The following is a 15,191-nucleotide window of genomic DNA, read 5'->3' on the forward strand; positions in this document are numbered from 1 at the left end:
AAAAGAAAATAATCTTAACACGCTTTTTTGTGCATTTTGACCTTCTACATCTTGGATTTTGTGTGTTATTTTCTCTATTCTATATTTTCCTTGAACTAGAGCCTTTTGTAACACAGTATTTCTTACGTGGAGGAAAGACAGGGATCTTTTTACAACATTAACTTCTATTGCAAACACTCTATTCTAATTTATATTTGCCGATGAACTCATAATCCAGAAAGCTATAACTCAGAAAAGCTACACATGGCTACTACCTCAGGCCTATGTGCAGCCACAGCCCTAATGAAGCTGCTTGCAATAACAACACTTACTTGTCACCCAGTAGGACCTTACATTCCTGCGTCTTTCACCTAAACCCAAACTCCATGCCATGTCATCTGCTTACAAAAATGCAAACCCACATGTCTTCTTACAGCTCAGTCATCTAAAAAAAATCCTTGAAAGACTTCCCATAGAGGAAGAGCAAAACTTCCTTCATCAGGACAAGAGGAAGCTAAGCATTTTCCAGTCAGACCAAATCTGTTCTTTAATGGCTTCAGAAAATCTTAGCGTCAGAAAGATTCATAATGAGAGATCCCACTGGAACCTTGAGGTGAGTGACATCCTTCTCCTTAAAGAGAAGCAAGTTAACAGTTTCAGAAACTTTATAATACGTGGGAGATCCGTGGCTGGTGCTATTGCAGCTTCAGGCACAACAAAGGCAGGTGGTGACACATACTAGCACCTGGCCAGGTTTGTAGACTCCTGAGATGGGATGAGGGTGGGCGGGGGGAGAGGGAATCAAGAAACCTCTCTCCGAAGCAACGATGCTTGGGGTTGGCTGTGGAGCCACAGGTGTGGAGGAGCTCCCCAGGGCACCCTGCAGCCCATGGACCGCAGACAGAGGCATCACAGTTAGTGGCACAATTCAAATGGGCTGGTGGCTGCCAGCCGCCAGTGCCCCCCGAGCATGCAGCAGTAGCTCTGGGCTCTGCTCTTAGTGCTGGAAGTTGCCTTTGGGTTTGGGCTGCTGCTGGGGAAGCTAGGTAACTTACGGGGGGGTGAGACACAGAGTAGTAGAAGAGGACACGGGAGTCACAGCAACAGGTAGCACAGCAAAGTACGCTGAGGCCTAGCTCTTCCCCACAAGGCTGGGCAGATCTTCTAGGAGGTTGTGCAGCAAAGGTCTTGGCATGCCAAGGAGTATGCTTTGCGACCTCAAAAGATGCTAATTGTCTTGGTCTAGAGCCGGGCAGAGCTGGGGTAGGGGGTGTGTCTGGAATTTTTTGGAGGGTGGCTTTCTGAGTGGGGAAAGCTAGAATCTTGTGACTTCTGGCAACAGACATAAAAGCAGGTGGCCCCATCTGCAACTTCAGAATAAGTGTGTTACCCTGGTCACTGAGAAAAACAAACAGCTATTTATCAGAGCCAACCAAGTTCACACACTGTATCTGCACAAAGGAGAAAAAGAGTGTGGTAATTATTGGAGATGTCCTCCACCTGCGGATGGAGGCTTAGTCTGTTGGCCTGCCCTAATGATTCTTTGGGAGTTTTGGTGCTTGCCATGAGACTAGGATAGATGATGTTACTAAGGCTTGCCCATCCCTCAGACCATTACAGCTTTTCCATGTGGGCAGCAACTGTAGTGCTGGGTAATCTAGAGCATGTTAAGAGTTACTGCAGAGCTCTGGGCTCAGGGAGAAGGTATGGGGGCCTAGGTGACGTTTCCTCAGTACTGCTACTGAGACTCAGAAGCTCAAGCAGAAGTCAATTCATCTGAAAGAGCAACACCTGATTTTGTTGCTGGTGGTATAATCAGAGCATCCACTTCAGTGACTGATTACCTCTGGTCATGCACACAGTATTTCAGACACACAATAGCAAAATTAGCAGAACAATACAGACATAACAATAAAACAGATAAAATATTAACTCCTCCCATTTCTCTTACTGACTTTCATCCTTTCTTCTGAACTAGAAGGTGCCACCATACTGCAACTGTAATCAGTACTCCAAAGCTGCCTTAAAGCCTCCAGATCCTCAGTCACATCACAACAGTGGTTCAGTGATGGAAGGTAAAAGATATTATGGAAAATCCTGTGAGCACTAGGCAGAACTCTTTAAATGAAGGTAATTGTTCAGGAGTCATCAGCAGAGCAAAGTAAGTAAGTGCCAGTACTGTCATAGCAGCAGCTACAAGAATGCCGTGAGTTGTTCAGCAGTTTCATGAGACTTCATGAAGCAGAGAGCACAGATAAGAAGGCAGCAGCTTACATGGAACATATATGAATCTTGTTTGAGGAAAAGAAGTATTATTCACAATCATCTGTGGTTGTTCTTACTGTGTTCAATATGTTGCTATCCTTGACATTGTATAAATACTATGGACTTAGGCAATGGTGTTTCACCTCAGGAATCACATCTCCTACATAGAGGATGACATCTGTAAGGGCTTGCTTGAGGCCTCACAGGACTTGTGTAACAGCAGTTTAAGACACAAGTAGCAATCAGGATAGTAAACCTGAGACTTCCCCTGAGACTCAGCTGCATTGTAGTCGGAAAACCTGAAGATGTTTTTGAGTTCTGTCCTGGAGAAAAAGGTCTGAAATGTGACCTGTGTGAATCACCTTTGTTTGAGGACAATCATACAATGCAGGGAAGAAAAAAAAAGTGATTGTGTTGGATGGAAAAGAGCAGATTTTCTGACTTGATATTTGTCTCTTGGAGACACGAAATTTGCCGGGGAGCTTATACCATCTTATACTCTTGGCAGATATGCCGTTTCTTGCCTTTGGCTAGTAGATCCATCCCTGATTTCTGTGATAAGGATCAGGGATCCCTTTCAGGTAATCCATTGTAAACTCTCAGTGGGAGTCATTAACTGCAAAGTGTGTCCTAGCTGCAACTGCCTTCTTCCTTCCCTAGCTTTAGATTCTGTACTTCTAAAATACTCTAATAACCTTAGAAACCACAGCAGAAAAGTTTGTATATGTGTACAGCATTTGAAGGAATGCTTTCTCTACCTTAACTTCCAGACTTACCTGACAAGCTGGTGCCTGACAAGACTTGATTACATCAAAGGAAATATCAGTGGTATGATGTGGTTGTCCATGGGATATTTTTTGCTTCGGGAAAACAAATGAAATGTTACCAGGATTCCAGTAATAATGTGACTTGTATTTTACTTCTTCCACCTAATATGCTAGAATTCATTCCTGTTTACATCTGTACATCAGTCCCTGTAGGGTCTATGTATGGCTCAGATTTTCTATCATGGGCCATGCCTTAGGTTCTAGCCTGAGTGTACAGTACAATTCCGGACAAAAGTAAATATGCAGCAAGAAACTACGAATAAACAAGTTGTGATATGCCCAGGTAGTATTTGCCAGAACAAGTCTAATGAGAAGAGGAAAGATTTGCAAGGCAAATGTTTTCTGATAGAAGCATGAGATCATAGCAATAACAATATAATGCAAGAGTTGACCATAGCAATAACAACAAACAATAGCAGAAATCTCTGGAAAAGATACATTAGTGGGATAACTGTTTTGGTACGGGATGAACGAAAGCAGCAGTTTATTCTTGTCTTACACACATGGCACAACATACAGAACCAGCACAAATAACTTACAAAACCTCATACACCATGCTTCCTCTCAAATAGCTTCTAGTAAGATACAACACCATAACGAATCAGGTATTTAGTTAAAACAGATTTCCAGACATGGATAGTCTCCCATTCAAGGAGTTACTATTTCTGTAAGCTACTTGTACAAACATCGTTTTTTTACATGTTTTAATACAGTACATTATCCTTAACAGAGTTCAAGATATTCACAACGAGAATTGAATACTTTATAAAACAGCAGAATTTCTCATCTCGATATGGGTCTACATTTGCTCCTGCCTTATCTGGTTTACAGATGTGTTACAAGTCATCTTTACTCAGCTTTCCAAGCTAAACATTGCTTTAAATGGAAAAAAAAATTCTATTTACAGGGCTTTTTGTAAGATTTAATAAAAATGTCTTTTCTTCCCTTTCCCATGCCTATCCCCTACCCCTGCCAACAACTGCCATTTAGCTGGTAGAAATATTAACCCTCAACTTGCTATAGAAACTTCAAAAAAATTGATGACACCTTGTTGGATGCAAAATGAAAGATGGTCACAGCCCATCATTAATTCAAAAAAGTGGACTTTTTTTCTCCTAATGTCAGAATTTGTGTCCATTGGAGACAGATGACTCCTGCCATCCAATTTCTAGAGACAATGTACCACTCACGGGCTAATATACAAAAACTCTTTTTTTTTTTAAATTACACTCTGTCCCACTATCTTTCGTGCAATCACTTTCAGTATAAAGTTCTTTGCTTACTAGAAATAGTAACAACTCTGGTTGTGTGGTACTGACTCTAAGTCTCCCAGCCTCCATCAGATCAAAAAGTTTATCCCCTTACTGACGGCATTGCTGGGTTGACTCACAAGAATAGTTTTGCTCTATGGTTGCACTTCAAACAGCACTGAAGCCTGTAGGCATCTTTCCTTTGACTAGGTCGCTTTGGATTAGCTCTGCTTCAACGTGGCTGACAAACTCTAGCCCTTAAGCAGTTAATCAGCTTTCTAAAGAAATAAGCAAAAAAGATACCTCTCATTTATACATACAATACGCAGTTTTTTTACATTGAGCATTATCATAAAAAGCATGTTTATGTTATTTTGAAAATGTATTTTTACAGAACTTTATAAACACCATTATATCAAACACATTCTCAAAAAACTGGAGAAAATACTGACACACAACCTGGAAGAACCTCTGCAGAATTCTTCCACTACTATTAGTCTACTTGCATATTTCATATTTCAGTGTCCTTTACTGCAAACATAATTTGGCCATATGAGAACAGGTAAAGTTGACAATGAATCTCCAACAGTTTTGAATAAGACCTGGATCTGTTGTTGAAAGAAAGCAGTTTGGCATCCACTGTATGTTTTTATTACCTGGCATGCCTCTTCTGTTACCTTTACTTGCACTGAGAAATACCTTAATTACTAAATAGTCTCATTCAGTTCAGTGGGATTACAAGTGGTGAAATGACGTAGGCAAAAATACTGAAAATGATTTTCTACTTATTAAATCCTTCTTATGTCAACAACATGATTATATTCTTCTTTACATATATTGAAATTGAAAATTATATAGGAGTAACTTATGTGAACAATTCTGTATCATAAATCAGTGTAGAAACTTCAGGAAATAATCTGCTTATAGTTGTGCTATAGATCTGACAGCCTAAAAATCTATCTGGTGTGACCAAGAGTAGATTTCACAGGTCTAAATGCTTTATTTATATACTTGTTTATGTCACATTTGGTACTTCCCCATCCTGGCACAATATAAATTTAAACATATATATGTCACACTAACATGAAATCAGGATGTTATTTTCCCTTACCACCAACAACATTTAGTACAATGAATAATGAACATTAATGCATGTAATCTAAGTAAAATGCACTTTTCAAATAGTATCTAACACAATATTGTATAAATTATATTATGAACTTGGTTTCCTATTCTGAAGAAGTTTAAAAACACATTTAACTTTGTGTGTTGAGAGTAGTCTTAGTGACTGTAGCAACATTACTCACAGTTCAGGAAGTTAAACAGCAGAATAAGGTTTTGTTCTCTATCGCTCTACTTCATTTCCTCTTTAGTGAAACTAAAGAGGAAATAACTTTTGTGTAAGTGTTACTGAATGGCTTAAAATATAATTGGTGAAAGGTCATTGACTGCAATCCTGTATGTTACTTCTTCTCAGTAGAAATGCTTTCCCACGGCTTGAAATGTTTAAAGTGTAATCCTTGCTAAAGGAACAAATCCAAACCAAATCTAATCCCAAATTCTAGCTATACTGTAACATGTGCAGTCAGCCATAAAGGAGCCCTTTTAACAAAATAATGTATGTTAACTAGCTTGCTCAACTATTAGTAGAATGTATCTATTTTGGCCACTGTAATAAACCCCGTTATATATATGCATATTAAAAAATCCAGGTGTAAATAATTATACAGTATTTCCACGCATGAAACAACTAGCTGTATGTGGCGTGATATATAAAGCAAATAACTGAAACTCTCTTTAGTCTTTGGGATGATCAAAGTATAAGTAACCAAACTTACAAACAATGATTGAATTTTCATAAAAGAAGGTTTTTGATAGACAGACAGAAGGAATTCCCTTCCTACTGACCCTCATTCCCCTTGGCTTTTAGTGATTCATCCCTTCCCCCCATTAAGCCACAGGTGGTTTTTTTAGATCTTGTGATACAATTTGACAAGTTTATCTTTTTCTTTAGAATAGTACTAATAAAGTTTCCAGTAACTTTTTCATAAAACATCATCTGATCTCATTGAAGTTGATACTGCTTCAGAAGTTTCAGATTATTTAAACTTCAGAAGAAAGTTAATCTGATCCAATTATGTTCAAGTCTAATGGAATAGAAATTTCTTTATTTACTGTAAAGATTTAGTTACCTTCTGTTCTGATAATTCAATCTAGTTTTTATTCCCTCCCCCCCCCCCCCAAATAAAATCTTGTAGTTACAAGCTTGTAGTTATATATAGCAAAGAAAGAAAACTGCTCCTTGCCTATAGAAACATACATAGCTTTTCGGGTTCCAACCCCTCTCTAAGCTCCTAACCATCACACAACATATGCCATTTGGCAATTTGTCTCCTAGGATATTCACAAATTTCTTTCCAGTGCTCTCCACCTGTTCCTTCTGCTGAAGATCCCAGTGTTAACCGGCCAATGATTTCATTCCTTGACCCTCTATCTGAATCTAAAACCAAAAATTCAATGCTGATATCATCAAGGCCCTCGCAAGGAATGTCAAAGACAAACAATTCATTGAACACTGCATTGGGGGTGCATTTCTTCACATGGGTTTTCTTTTTAGAAATTCTCTTCTTAGCATGATATAGGTTCACTTTGACATAAGGGTCTGCAATGAAAATAAAAAGCACAGATCAGCCATTTAACTGCATTTAAAAATTCTTTGGCCTAATTAACAGCAAATTTTATGCCTTACTAAAAAAATTACATCACAATAAGGAGATGTTTTAAGTTATTAAAGAAGATTCATCTCATCCGATATTTGTGTGTTCATTTGAATTAATCCTTTTAAGCTCCCATTATGATCACCAAAGATGTAATCAAGATAGTCAATGAGGTTTAGGAAGTGATTCATCTGACCAAATGCAGGTGTCTCCTGTTCCTTTTGACTTTACTAGGTCTGTTAGGAGACCTTGATACCAGTGATCAAGTAGACCAAGAAGGTGGTGGGGATGGAAGAGCTTTTGAGCAAAAAAAATACCATCTTCCTAAGCATATTGAGTTATGCAGTTGTTTATCTAGCCCCATAGAAACACAATTTCACCCTCCTCTTTGTGTAAGATTTATGTTGTGCTGAGGGGAAAGTCACGAAGGAAATAAGTACCGTTGTGAGTGTAGTATGTTACTGACACACAAACATCTGTGGAAACTGTCCTTGCTGATGTACAGCAAATAATGAAGGACTGTCTAAATGAACTGGGTGTTCAGGTGTGGCATGGCTGCCCATATCTCTTAGAAATATTATATTCCTATTGTACTTAGCAAGGCTGTATGGAGGAAAACAGAAAGAACAAACAGATCTATAGCTTTGCTAGTAAGAAGTACTGTAAACAAATGCAGAGTTTGGATATGCTATAGGGTCCAGGTGGCTGCTGACACTATGAGGGCTTTTCTTTTCAAGTTATTTTCCCACCAGGGTAAATCTCAGCCAGGCTTGGTCTGATAAGATCAGCTTGCTGCCATGTCATCTTCATGAAACCTCCACTATCTGCTGTGACTCTGGGGTTGATTATTGTAAGTACATATGCTCTCTTACAGTGGAGTAAAGTGTTTGACTCCATTTATATCCTTTCTCCTTATGATACGTGAATAAAATTGAGATCAGAAAGAGGATCTCAATGGAACTCCACCTTGTAAGTGGGAGTTATCTACAGCTTTGTTTTACTGGATCCAGGATGCGTTAACTTTCTAGGTAAATTACAGTATTTCTTGGTATGAGTAGAAAGACTCTATTATTGGTTGTAGTAATTATGACTCAGTGGTTCCTCAAATTACTTCCTCTTCTGCTTCTTTCAAAAAATGTTTCTGAAATGAAAGAATATCAGTCCTACACAGAATCAACAGCAAATGTGTTACTCTATGTGCAGTCCTTTGTTATGTACTGTCCTTTTCATGTGGTTGTCTTATCCTTAGTATATTGTACATTAGATTTTATTCTGTTATTATTTATTTAGCTTTATTGTACATTTACATACAGTTCTAGTATTGGCTTCAAAGGAGGTTCTGAATGCAAAATAGCACAACAAGACCAAAAGAAGGGAGTGCAAAAACTGCTTCTTCTCAGTGCACCACAAGTGCAGCTCGTGCTAAAGCACAGGTGTTCCTTTACAACCTGCTTCCAGCACTGGCACAGTTCACCTTTTCACTTTGCCAAATACATCTTAGTGCTCAGTGGGCTACATTCAACACATATGTAACTGGTTACTTTTCTTGGTGCTAAGATGAAATAAGCTGCAGGATTATATCACTCAATTCTGATCTTCTGCAAATAAACTGATATTTGTCATAAATGAAATCTTTTAGTACCTGCAAACAGCATCTCATACTTATGGCAAATAGGTTCTGTTCAAGATAATCACAAAACTCATTGGTTTCCACTGTTAATTGATGTCTTTTTTCTAATGTGATTGAAGAACAAGTTTACAAAGCATACATCCTGGAAAATAAAGCATTGACCTAGATATAAAAAGAATGAATAGGCTGCAAATAACAGCAACACCATTTCTTCATTTATGGGATGTTTTTGTTCTTGAAATGCCACATTTCAGCTGTCTTCTGTTTGTTTTATATTCTTAGGCAATATTCTTTTGTAAAACCATTACCTGATAATCCTGACACATCAGATTTAGGTAGATGCCTGGCTTTTAAAACAACCACGGTGAGCGTGTTTGTTGTAGACTGATAACAGAGAGAGATCAGTAATTCTCCACGTCCAGATGATTTCTGAGGAAATGAAAGAAAAAAAGAAATATGACTATTTGAAAGAAATTATATTGATCAAGCTTTAAAACAGAACTAAGAAGATTTATGAAATGTCACATAAATATATGTTCTGAAACGGTTTAAAAGGATACAACTTATGGAGTTATGCTACTTTACATAACAAATATCATTTCCCTCTACCGTAGTTACAGAAGTCTTCTTACAGTTGGTTATTAGACTGAAGAAAAATGAATAATAAATGAAAATATATGTTGACGTGGCATCATTAGCTTCAGAGATTAGAAATTAAATGCTACATCCTGAGAAAAAAATCTCAGTGAACAAAAAACGTCTCAAGCCAATCAAAATTCTGTAAAAGACATATTAAAAAAAGAATAGAGGTAAATAAAAAAAAAATCAGTGAGATGTTTTTAAACAGGAAGGATTCAAACACTTAGTGAAATCTCATTCCTGACATTTTTTAAAGTAGTATAATATATGTGAAATAAAAATGAGATCATTGATTTCCTCAATGATTACCAGAATTCAATTTGCGGGATTACTTTATTTTAGAGAAAGACAGAACTCAAGAGAAACAAGCAAAAATAACACCTTATATACCAGAAAACCCAATAAGTTATCAACAAAATATCAGTGACATAGTTATAGTTGTTGTAATATAGTGATAGATTTGCTAAATAACAGTATTAGTTATGGATATGTTGTCTGGAAGGATTTTATTTGATTTTCTACATGCTTGCTCTTTGAAAACAGTCAAACTGAAAGTCAATTCACATCCCACTTAGTAGAGATTAGGAGAAATGTGTGTGATGCATGTGCAATTCTGTAGTTCAGCTGTGATGGTTTTAAATGATCTTTACATTCTGAAATAAGACAAAATGCTATGAAATATTTTTAGCCCAGTGAAGTCAAGTATATTTTGCATTGACTTTGGTAAGGCTTTGGCTTCTCTCTCATGTCTTACTATCTTTAGCAGAGCTGCAGCCTGTGTTACAATTCTAGAGAGAAAAGGTAATAACAGCACCAAAGTGCAACAACATATTACTGCATGAGCAATACAGTCTCTAACAGGTTCCATTTCCTTAACTAGAGACTATCTGCATTCTCTAAGAACCTGCTATAAAACCTGTGTAGTTAGGGTGAAAGAATTACATTGACTTCAATAAGCCTTAAGAAAAAATTATTTCAAACAGAAAAACAGAGGGAGGAAAGGGGAATAACATATAAATCTTTGCATTCTTTCTTTTTAAAACAAATTAATGTGAATTGAGGCTTCTTGACCTAAGGTAAATGGGTCCACTCAAACCCACTGCACCAGCTAAGTAAGCAGGTAGAGTTTAGGACATTAGTAATTTCTTGCAACATGCTCATCACAATGTTCTTTTATTACATTTGTGTAGTTACTTCCTCCTGCTGGCATTACGAAAGCATCTCAATGACTTTCATGATTAACTTGTTCCATTTTCTTTCCAAGATGCTCGTGACATTACACAAGAATCATAGCTAACACTAACACAAAATTTTCAAGCTTTAAATAAAAAATATGTTACCCTAACATTTCTTTTGATGATCTCTCTGTCCATTAGCAGCCTTCCTTCTGACAATTCAGTTCCTGCGAGAGGAATGAGGACTTCTCCAATGATATCATCTCTGGAAAACCTGTCAAAGCTCAAGATCATAAAGTGAAGTGTTAAGTCTTGAATTTGGCTATAGGGGATCCCATAAAACGTGAAGGTCTCATCAAAAGCTGGATCTAAGGTTTTTCTCAGCACTCTGGTTTTCACCTTGTGTTTTTTCTCAGGTAGGATTGTCATTTTGATGTAGGGATCAGAAGTCATTGACTGTTCATCCATTGCTGGAAGCCCACGTGCTTCTTTGATGTTCACTACAAATGCCTTTTTCTCAAAGTTGTACTCTAAGGAGAGAAAGAGAGTTCCTAGCTTGTCTTGTTTATCTTCAGATGACAAGGAAGTAATGGATTTTAAACTGTCAGGGGATACTGAATCTTTCTTCCTTTCTACAAAGTGCTTAGGAGACAAATTTTCAAGATCTGGAGAGCTCTGGATTTTAGGGGTTGTTTTGGGGAAGTTGCCATTTAGATCTCTCTTCTCCAGGTCAAGATGGAGAGAATTCTTTGGCATCGCTGATTTATTCTTTGCTTCACTTTTGTCATCTGCTCCAAACTTCTTCTTACTGTTGAGATTCTCAGGGTAAATATCAACCCCTTTCAGAACATGGACAAACTTATACGGAGGGGTCTTATTGGATTTGGAAGATTTACGCTGGCAGCAAATCCAAGCAAAAAGGGAGACAGAGAAGACAAGGCCAAATGCACTAAAGATCCCAACCACTGTAGGAATTTCATCTGCAAATCAAATAAATAGCAACAAGAACATAAGCAGCAGTGCCTTGGACTCTGTGTAGTATATAAAAGTAATAATTTAAAGCAATATATAAATATATATATAAAATATAAAGTAATAATTTAGTAAAACAAACTGATATAAGATGGTAATAGCAGCACGATCGACAGACTGAAAGTGCTTTTCATGGTACATATTGCTCGCCACCTGCAGGCATGAATCTGTAGTTCCATACTAAGGCATGATTGTATTAGTATTTTTCCATACACAGAGTGTTTGGGAGGAAAATACTATTCCCAACCTAATAGTAATAACCATCAGTAATTGATTGACTATCTCATCCCTCTGTGTGTAGTTTCTGGGTTTATATGTTTGTGAGTAATATCAGCTCTTAGAAGGTTTCAGCTTTCAGTTTATGGAGCTTTTTTTGGTTAGATAATACAGATTCTGAAATATACATTACTTATAGATACATTGTCTGCTTTCACACTGCTTCCTAGAAAACTTCGTAGACTCAATTGACTCATTTTTTATGGTCCGATCCCATAATTGCCTGGAGGTGTCTCTTGAAAGAACTGAGTTTAATTGGAGGTTATAACACTCAACAGTTTCAATGGGATTTTCAATACTTTGCAAGAGGAAGTCTACCAAGAAAATTTAGAATAATTATATGCCAAGTGTCTTTTCCAGACGCATGTGACATTGAGCAGTCACATGTGAGTCTCAAGCTGAAAGAAATATTAAGTATATCATTGACAGTCACTAAGCTTTGCACTTCAGACACTATCAATCAAAGCTATAGAGAGTTTATAGAAAGGGTCACTACTTTTTAGGAGTATATAAGAAAAATATTAAAACATAACTGTCTTCTGCCTTAATATGAATCCTACACTTAAACTAAATAAAGAGAAAATTGAGCAAGTGTTACAACCGCGATTGTTATGTGGATACATTAGTTATGTAGGGTGTCATTAGCCCTTCAAAGCATGCATCGAAGGGGCAAAAGAACACAACTAATTGGAAATCCAATTTTGCCCATAAGTAACATTACTAAGTGAATTTAGATTTTCCACAATGTAGCAATCAGAGCTTAATCTTTATTCCCTGCAACAGAGGAAGACTAGCAGAATATTAATGGAATGACATTGCATACACATAAAGGCAATTGTGTAACAGTTCTGCTTCTCTCGCAAATGATTAGTAGATCTTTCAGGATGAGAAAAGAAAAACTATTGCGCTTCATGTACTACTAAATCAGCTTCATTCAGGTAAAGCTGGGCAGACAGAAGTGCTGCCACTATGCCTTTGCGTTTTAGTGGAATGATTCAAAAAAACTGACAATAATACTGTCAGAGCAAAATAAGACATAATGTTCCAGCACAGAAAGGATCAGGCCTGGTTATTAATTTCTTCTGACAATATTCATATCACTTTACCTTTGCTTACAAGCTCAACCAGCCTACATACTTCATTGCAAGAACTTAATGAAAAGACTGAAAATTATATACATAACCAAAAAGTATTTTTTGAAGTTAAACATGTGGTTTTAAGTTTCAAGAAGTCCCTGGGCAGAAGAAATTTAAATATACATTGTATAAAGGTAGAAAGCAAAGAGTAATTAAAAACTAATCAGAACACTTTAATAGCTTTTAAGAATGTTTTTCACATTTATAATACTTTTTCATATGATGACACAGTTTTTATAGCAATGGAAATTATGCTATATTTTAATTCTACCACTAATGAAAGCAGTGGTAGAATCAGTTTGGTGCTTAAAATATTAATTGTCTTCCTTAAATGAGTAATTAGACAAGCATGATGTCACTAGTGGGGTTAGAAACATCAAGTGGGTGGGGTAGGAAAGAAGATGAAATGGTAACTAAAAAGGTTTTATATTTACAACTAATTATGTTGCAACCTGAATTTCTTGCTGTTGTCATAATGTAAATCAATCGGTTAACATTCAAGGCAGCGTATTAATAGGAAACATCACCTATTGATCCTGAGAGAAGTTATTTTCAGTTATGTGATATAAATGTGAAGTCACTTCACTGAAGTCAATGGAATGAACCTTCAGGTAAATCACTTCTAAAGCAAATATAATCTAGGCTACTGTTAATATTTGTAGAGTTCAGAAACAATTCTACTTACTGCTTTTCTGAGCACGGCTATTTATGCATTTTGAATGTGCACATACATGACTGTTTCTAAAACTTATGGTATCACAGCTAATCACCCTACATCCAATGCATAGAAATGACACAACTGGAAAGTTCATTGTTATCATTGATCAAGTCGTGGTTGTTTAGCTGACAAAACTGTGTTCCTTTATTTTCATCTTCCTAGACATGTCCTTTACAAGACAGCCTTTCTCTTTAATGAATGGTTGAAAAGTCTTTTTCTACGACAAGAATAAAGGAATGACAATTATTCCAAGAATGGCTTGCACAAAGATTTTCTCTCTGGTACAGGATACATTTACATCATTTAACCGTGAAGCCATGCTACTTAACCAAGACAGAGAAAACAACCCTAAACCTAATGAAAATGCGCCTACACAAACTTCTTAATCTTTCCTAGCTCTTTACCGGGGGGAATGGATAAGGATGAAGGAAGTGAGAAGGGAAAGAAAGCAATTTTGCACAACTTCTGAGATCGAATAGCACTGGTAGCAGTCAGGGTCCTCCCAACAATCTACATGCTGGGAGGCGCAGGGTGGCTCAGCAGGGGCTGCCTGCGTGCACTTCTCCCGGGAGCCCCACGGGCGGGGAGTTGGGGCCGGGACGCTCTTACCGAACTGCTGGCGGCTGGCCGCGATCGGAGCCATGTTGGCAGCGTGCGCTGTCCGCGGTGCTGGAGCCGCTATCCGCGGTGCTGGAGCCGCTGTCCGCCGTGCTGGAGCCGCTCGCCTAGTCTGGGATGCGGGAACCGCCTCCCCGGGTGCCGAGCGACCTGCCTTGGGCGCAGAACGCCTTGCTCTGCTGTCCCCCTGCTCTCCGCTTTCACAGCTCCTGGGCAGCTGTCTTTTCCAGCGTGGTTTAAAAAAAAAGAAAAAGAAAACAACAAAATAAAACAAAACACAGAGACACGAGCGGTGGGGAAGGTGGAGGAGGAGGATGCAAGGGGGCTGGAGAAAAGGGGGGAGGGGAAGCTTCAGTCTTCCCCTTTGCACACTGATTTGCAACCCCCTTCCTGTTTTGGCTTTTCTGAGTAGCTCCGCTCTGAGACTGAAGACGTGGTTGAAACCCAAATTGACGCAATCCTGACGCTACAGGGCTGAAATCAGCACCTTTCCCACCTCCCATCCCCCCCTCCCCAACCACCACACCCTCCCTCCTGCTCTCTCTCTCCCCCTCCCTCCCTCCCCCCCCATCTTCTTTCTGGGGATTGGACACGCACTCATTGATTATTTTAACTTCCCTGCTGCAGGATATGAACTCCCACCCTCCAATGGACACAGGCAGAGAAAAGCTAATGTCTGTGATTCAGTGCACATTGTGTAATACAGAGGTGTGTCTGTTTTGCTGGGGTAAGAATTATTTGTTTGCTTATTTATCTATCAGCTGGACAGGCTGCAACAACGTGATGCCAACTCAGATGGTCCAGACACCTTGGCTCCAAATGTAAGGCACACATTTCTTCTATGACTGACATGATACCCTTTCTGGGTTTGATTCATGAAAATTCCTGGTGTGAATTCTCCCTGCCCCTCCTTTCTGCTTTTTCCCACC

General features: G+C 38.3%; 1 protein-coding gene across 2 annotated transcripts; it reads right to left on the reverse strand.

Moving 5' to 3' along the window:
* Positions 1–6,543: 6,543 nt before the first annotated feature.
* SYT4 (synaptotagmin 4) lies at positions 6,544–14,721 on the reverse strand. 2 transcript variants are annotated; one of them, XM_075411719.1, is made up of 4 exons: positions 14,254–14,721; positions 10,654–11,462; positions 8,977–9,097; positions 6,544–6,983 (listed from the first exon to the last, which is right to left on the reverse strand). In XM_075411719.1, the coding sequence occupies exons 1-4, from the start codon at positions 14,285–14,287 to the stop codon at positions 6,676–6,678; spliced, it is 1,272 nt and encodes a 423-aa protein (XP_075267834.1). In that variant the 5' UTR covers positions 14,288–14,721; the 3' UTR covers positions 6,544–6,675. The 2 variants fall into 2 exon arrangements, with proteins under 2 accessions (XP_075267834.1, XP_009939637.1); XM_009941335.2 differs by having other exon boundaries at positions 10,648–11,462; positions 14,254–14,720.
* Between the last annotated feature and the right edge of the window lie 470 nt (positions 14,722–15,191).

Source organism: Opisthocomus hoazin, chromosome Z, assembly GCF_030867145.1.
Source record: "Opisthocomus hoazin isolate bOpiHoa1 chromosome Z, bOpiHoa1.hap1, whole genome shotgun sequence".
NCBI classification, from domain to species: domain Eukaryota; kingdom Metazoa; phylum Chordata; class Aves; order Opisthocomiformes; family Opisthocomidae; genus Opisthocomus; species Opisthocomus hoazin.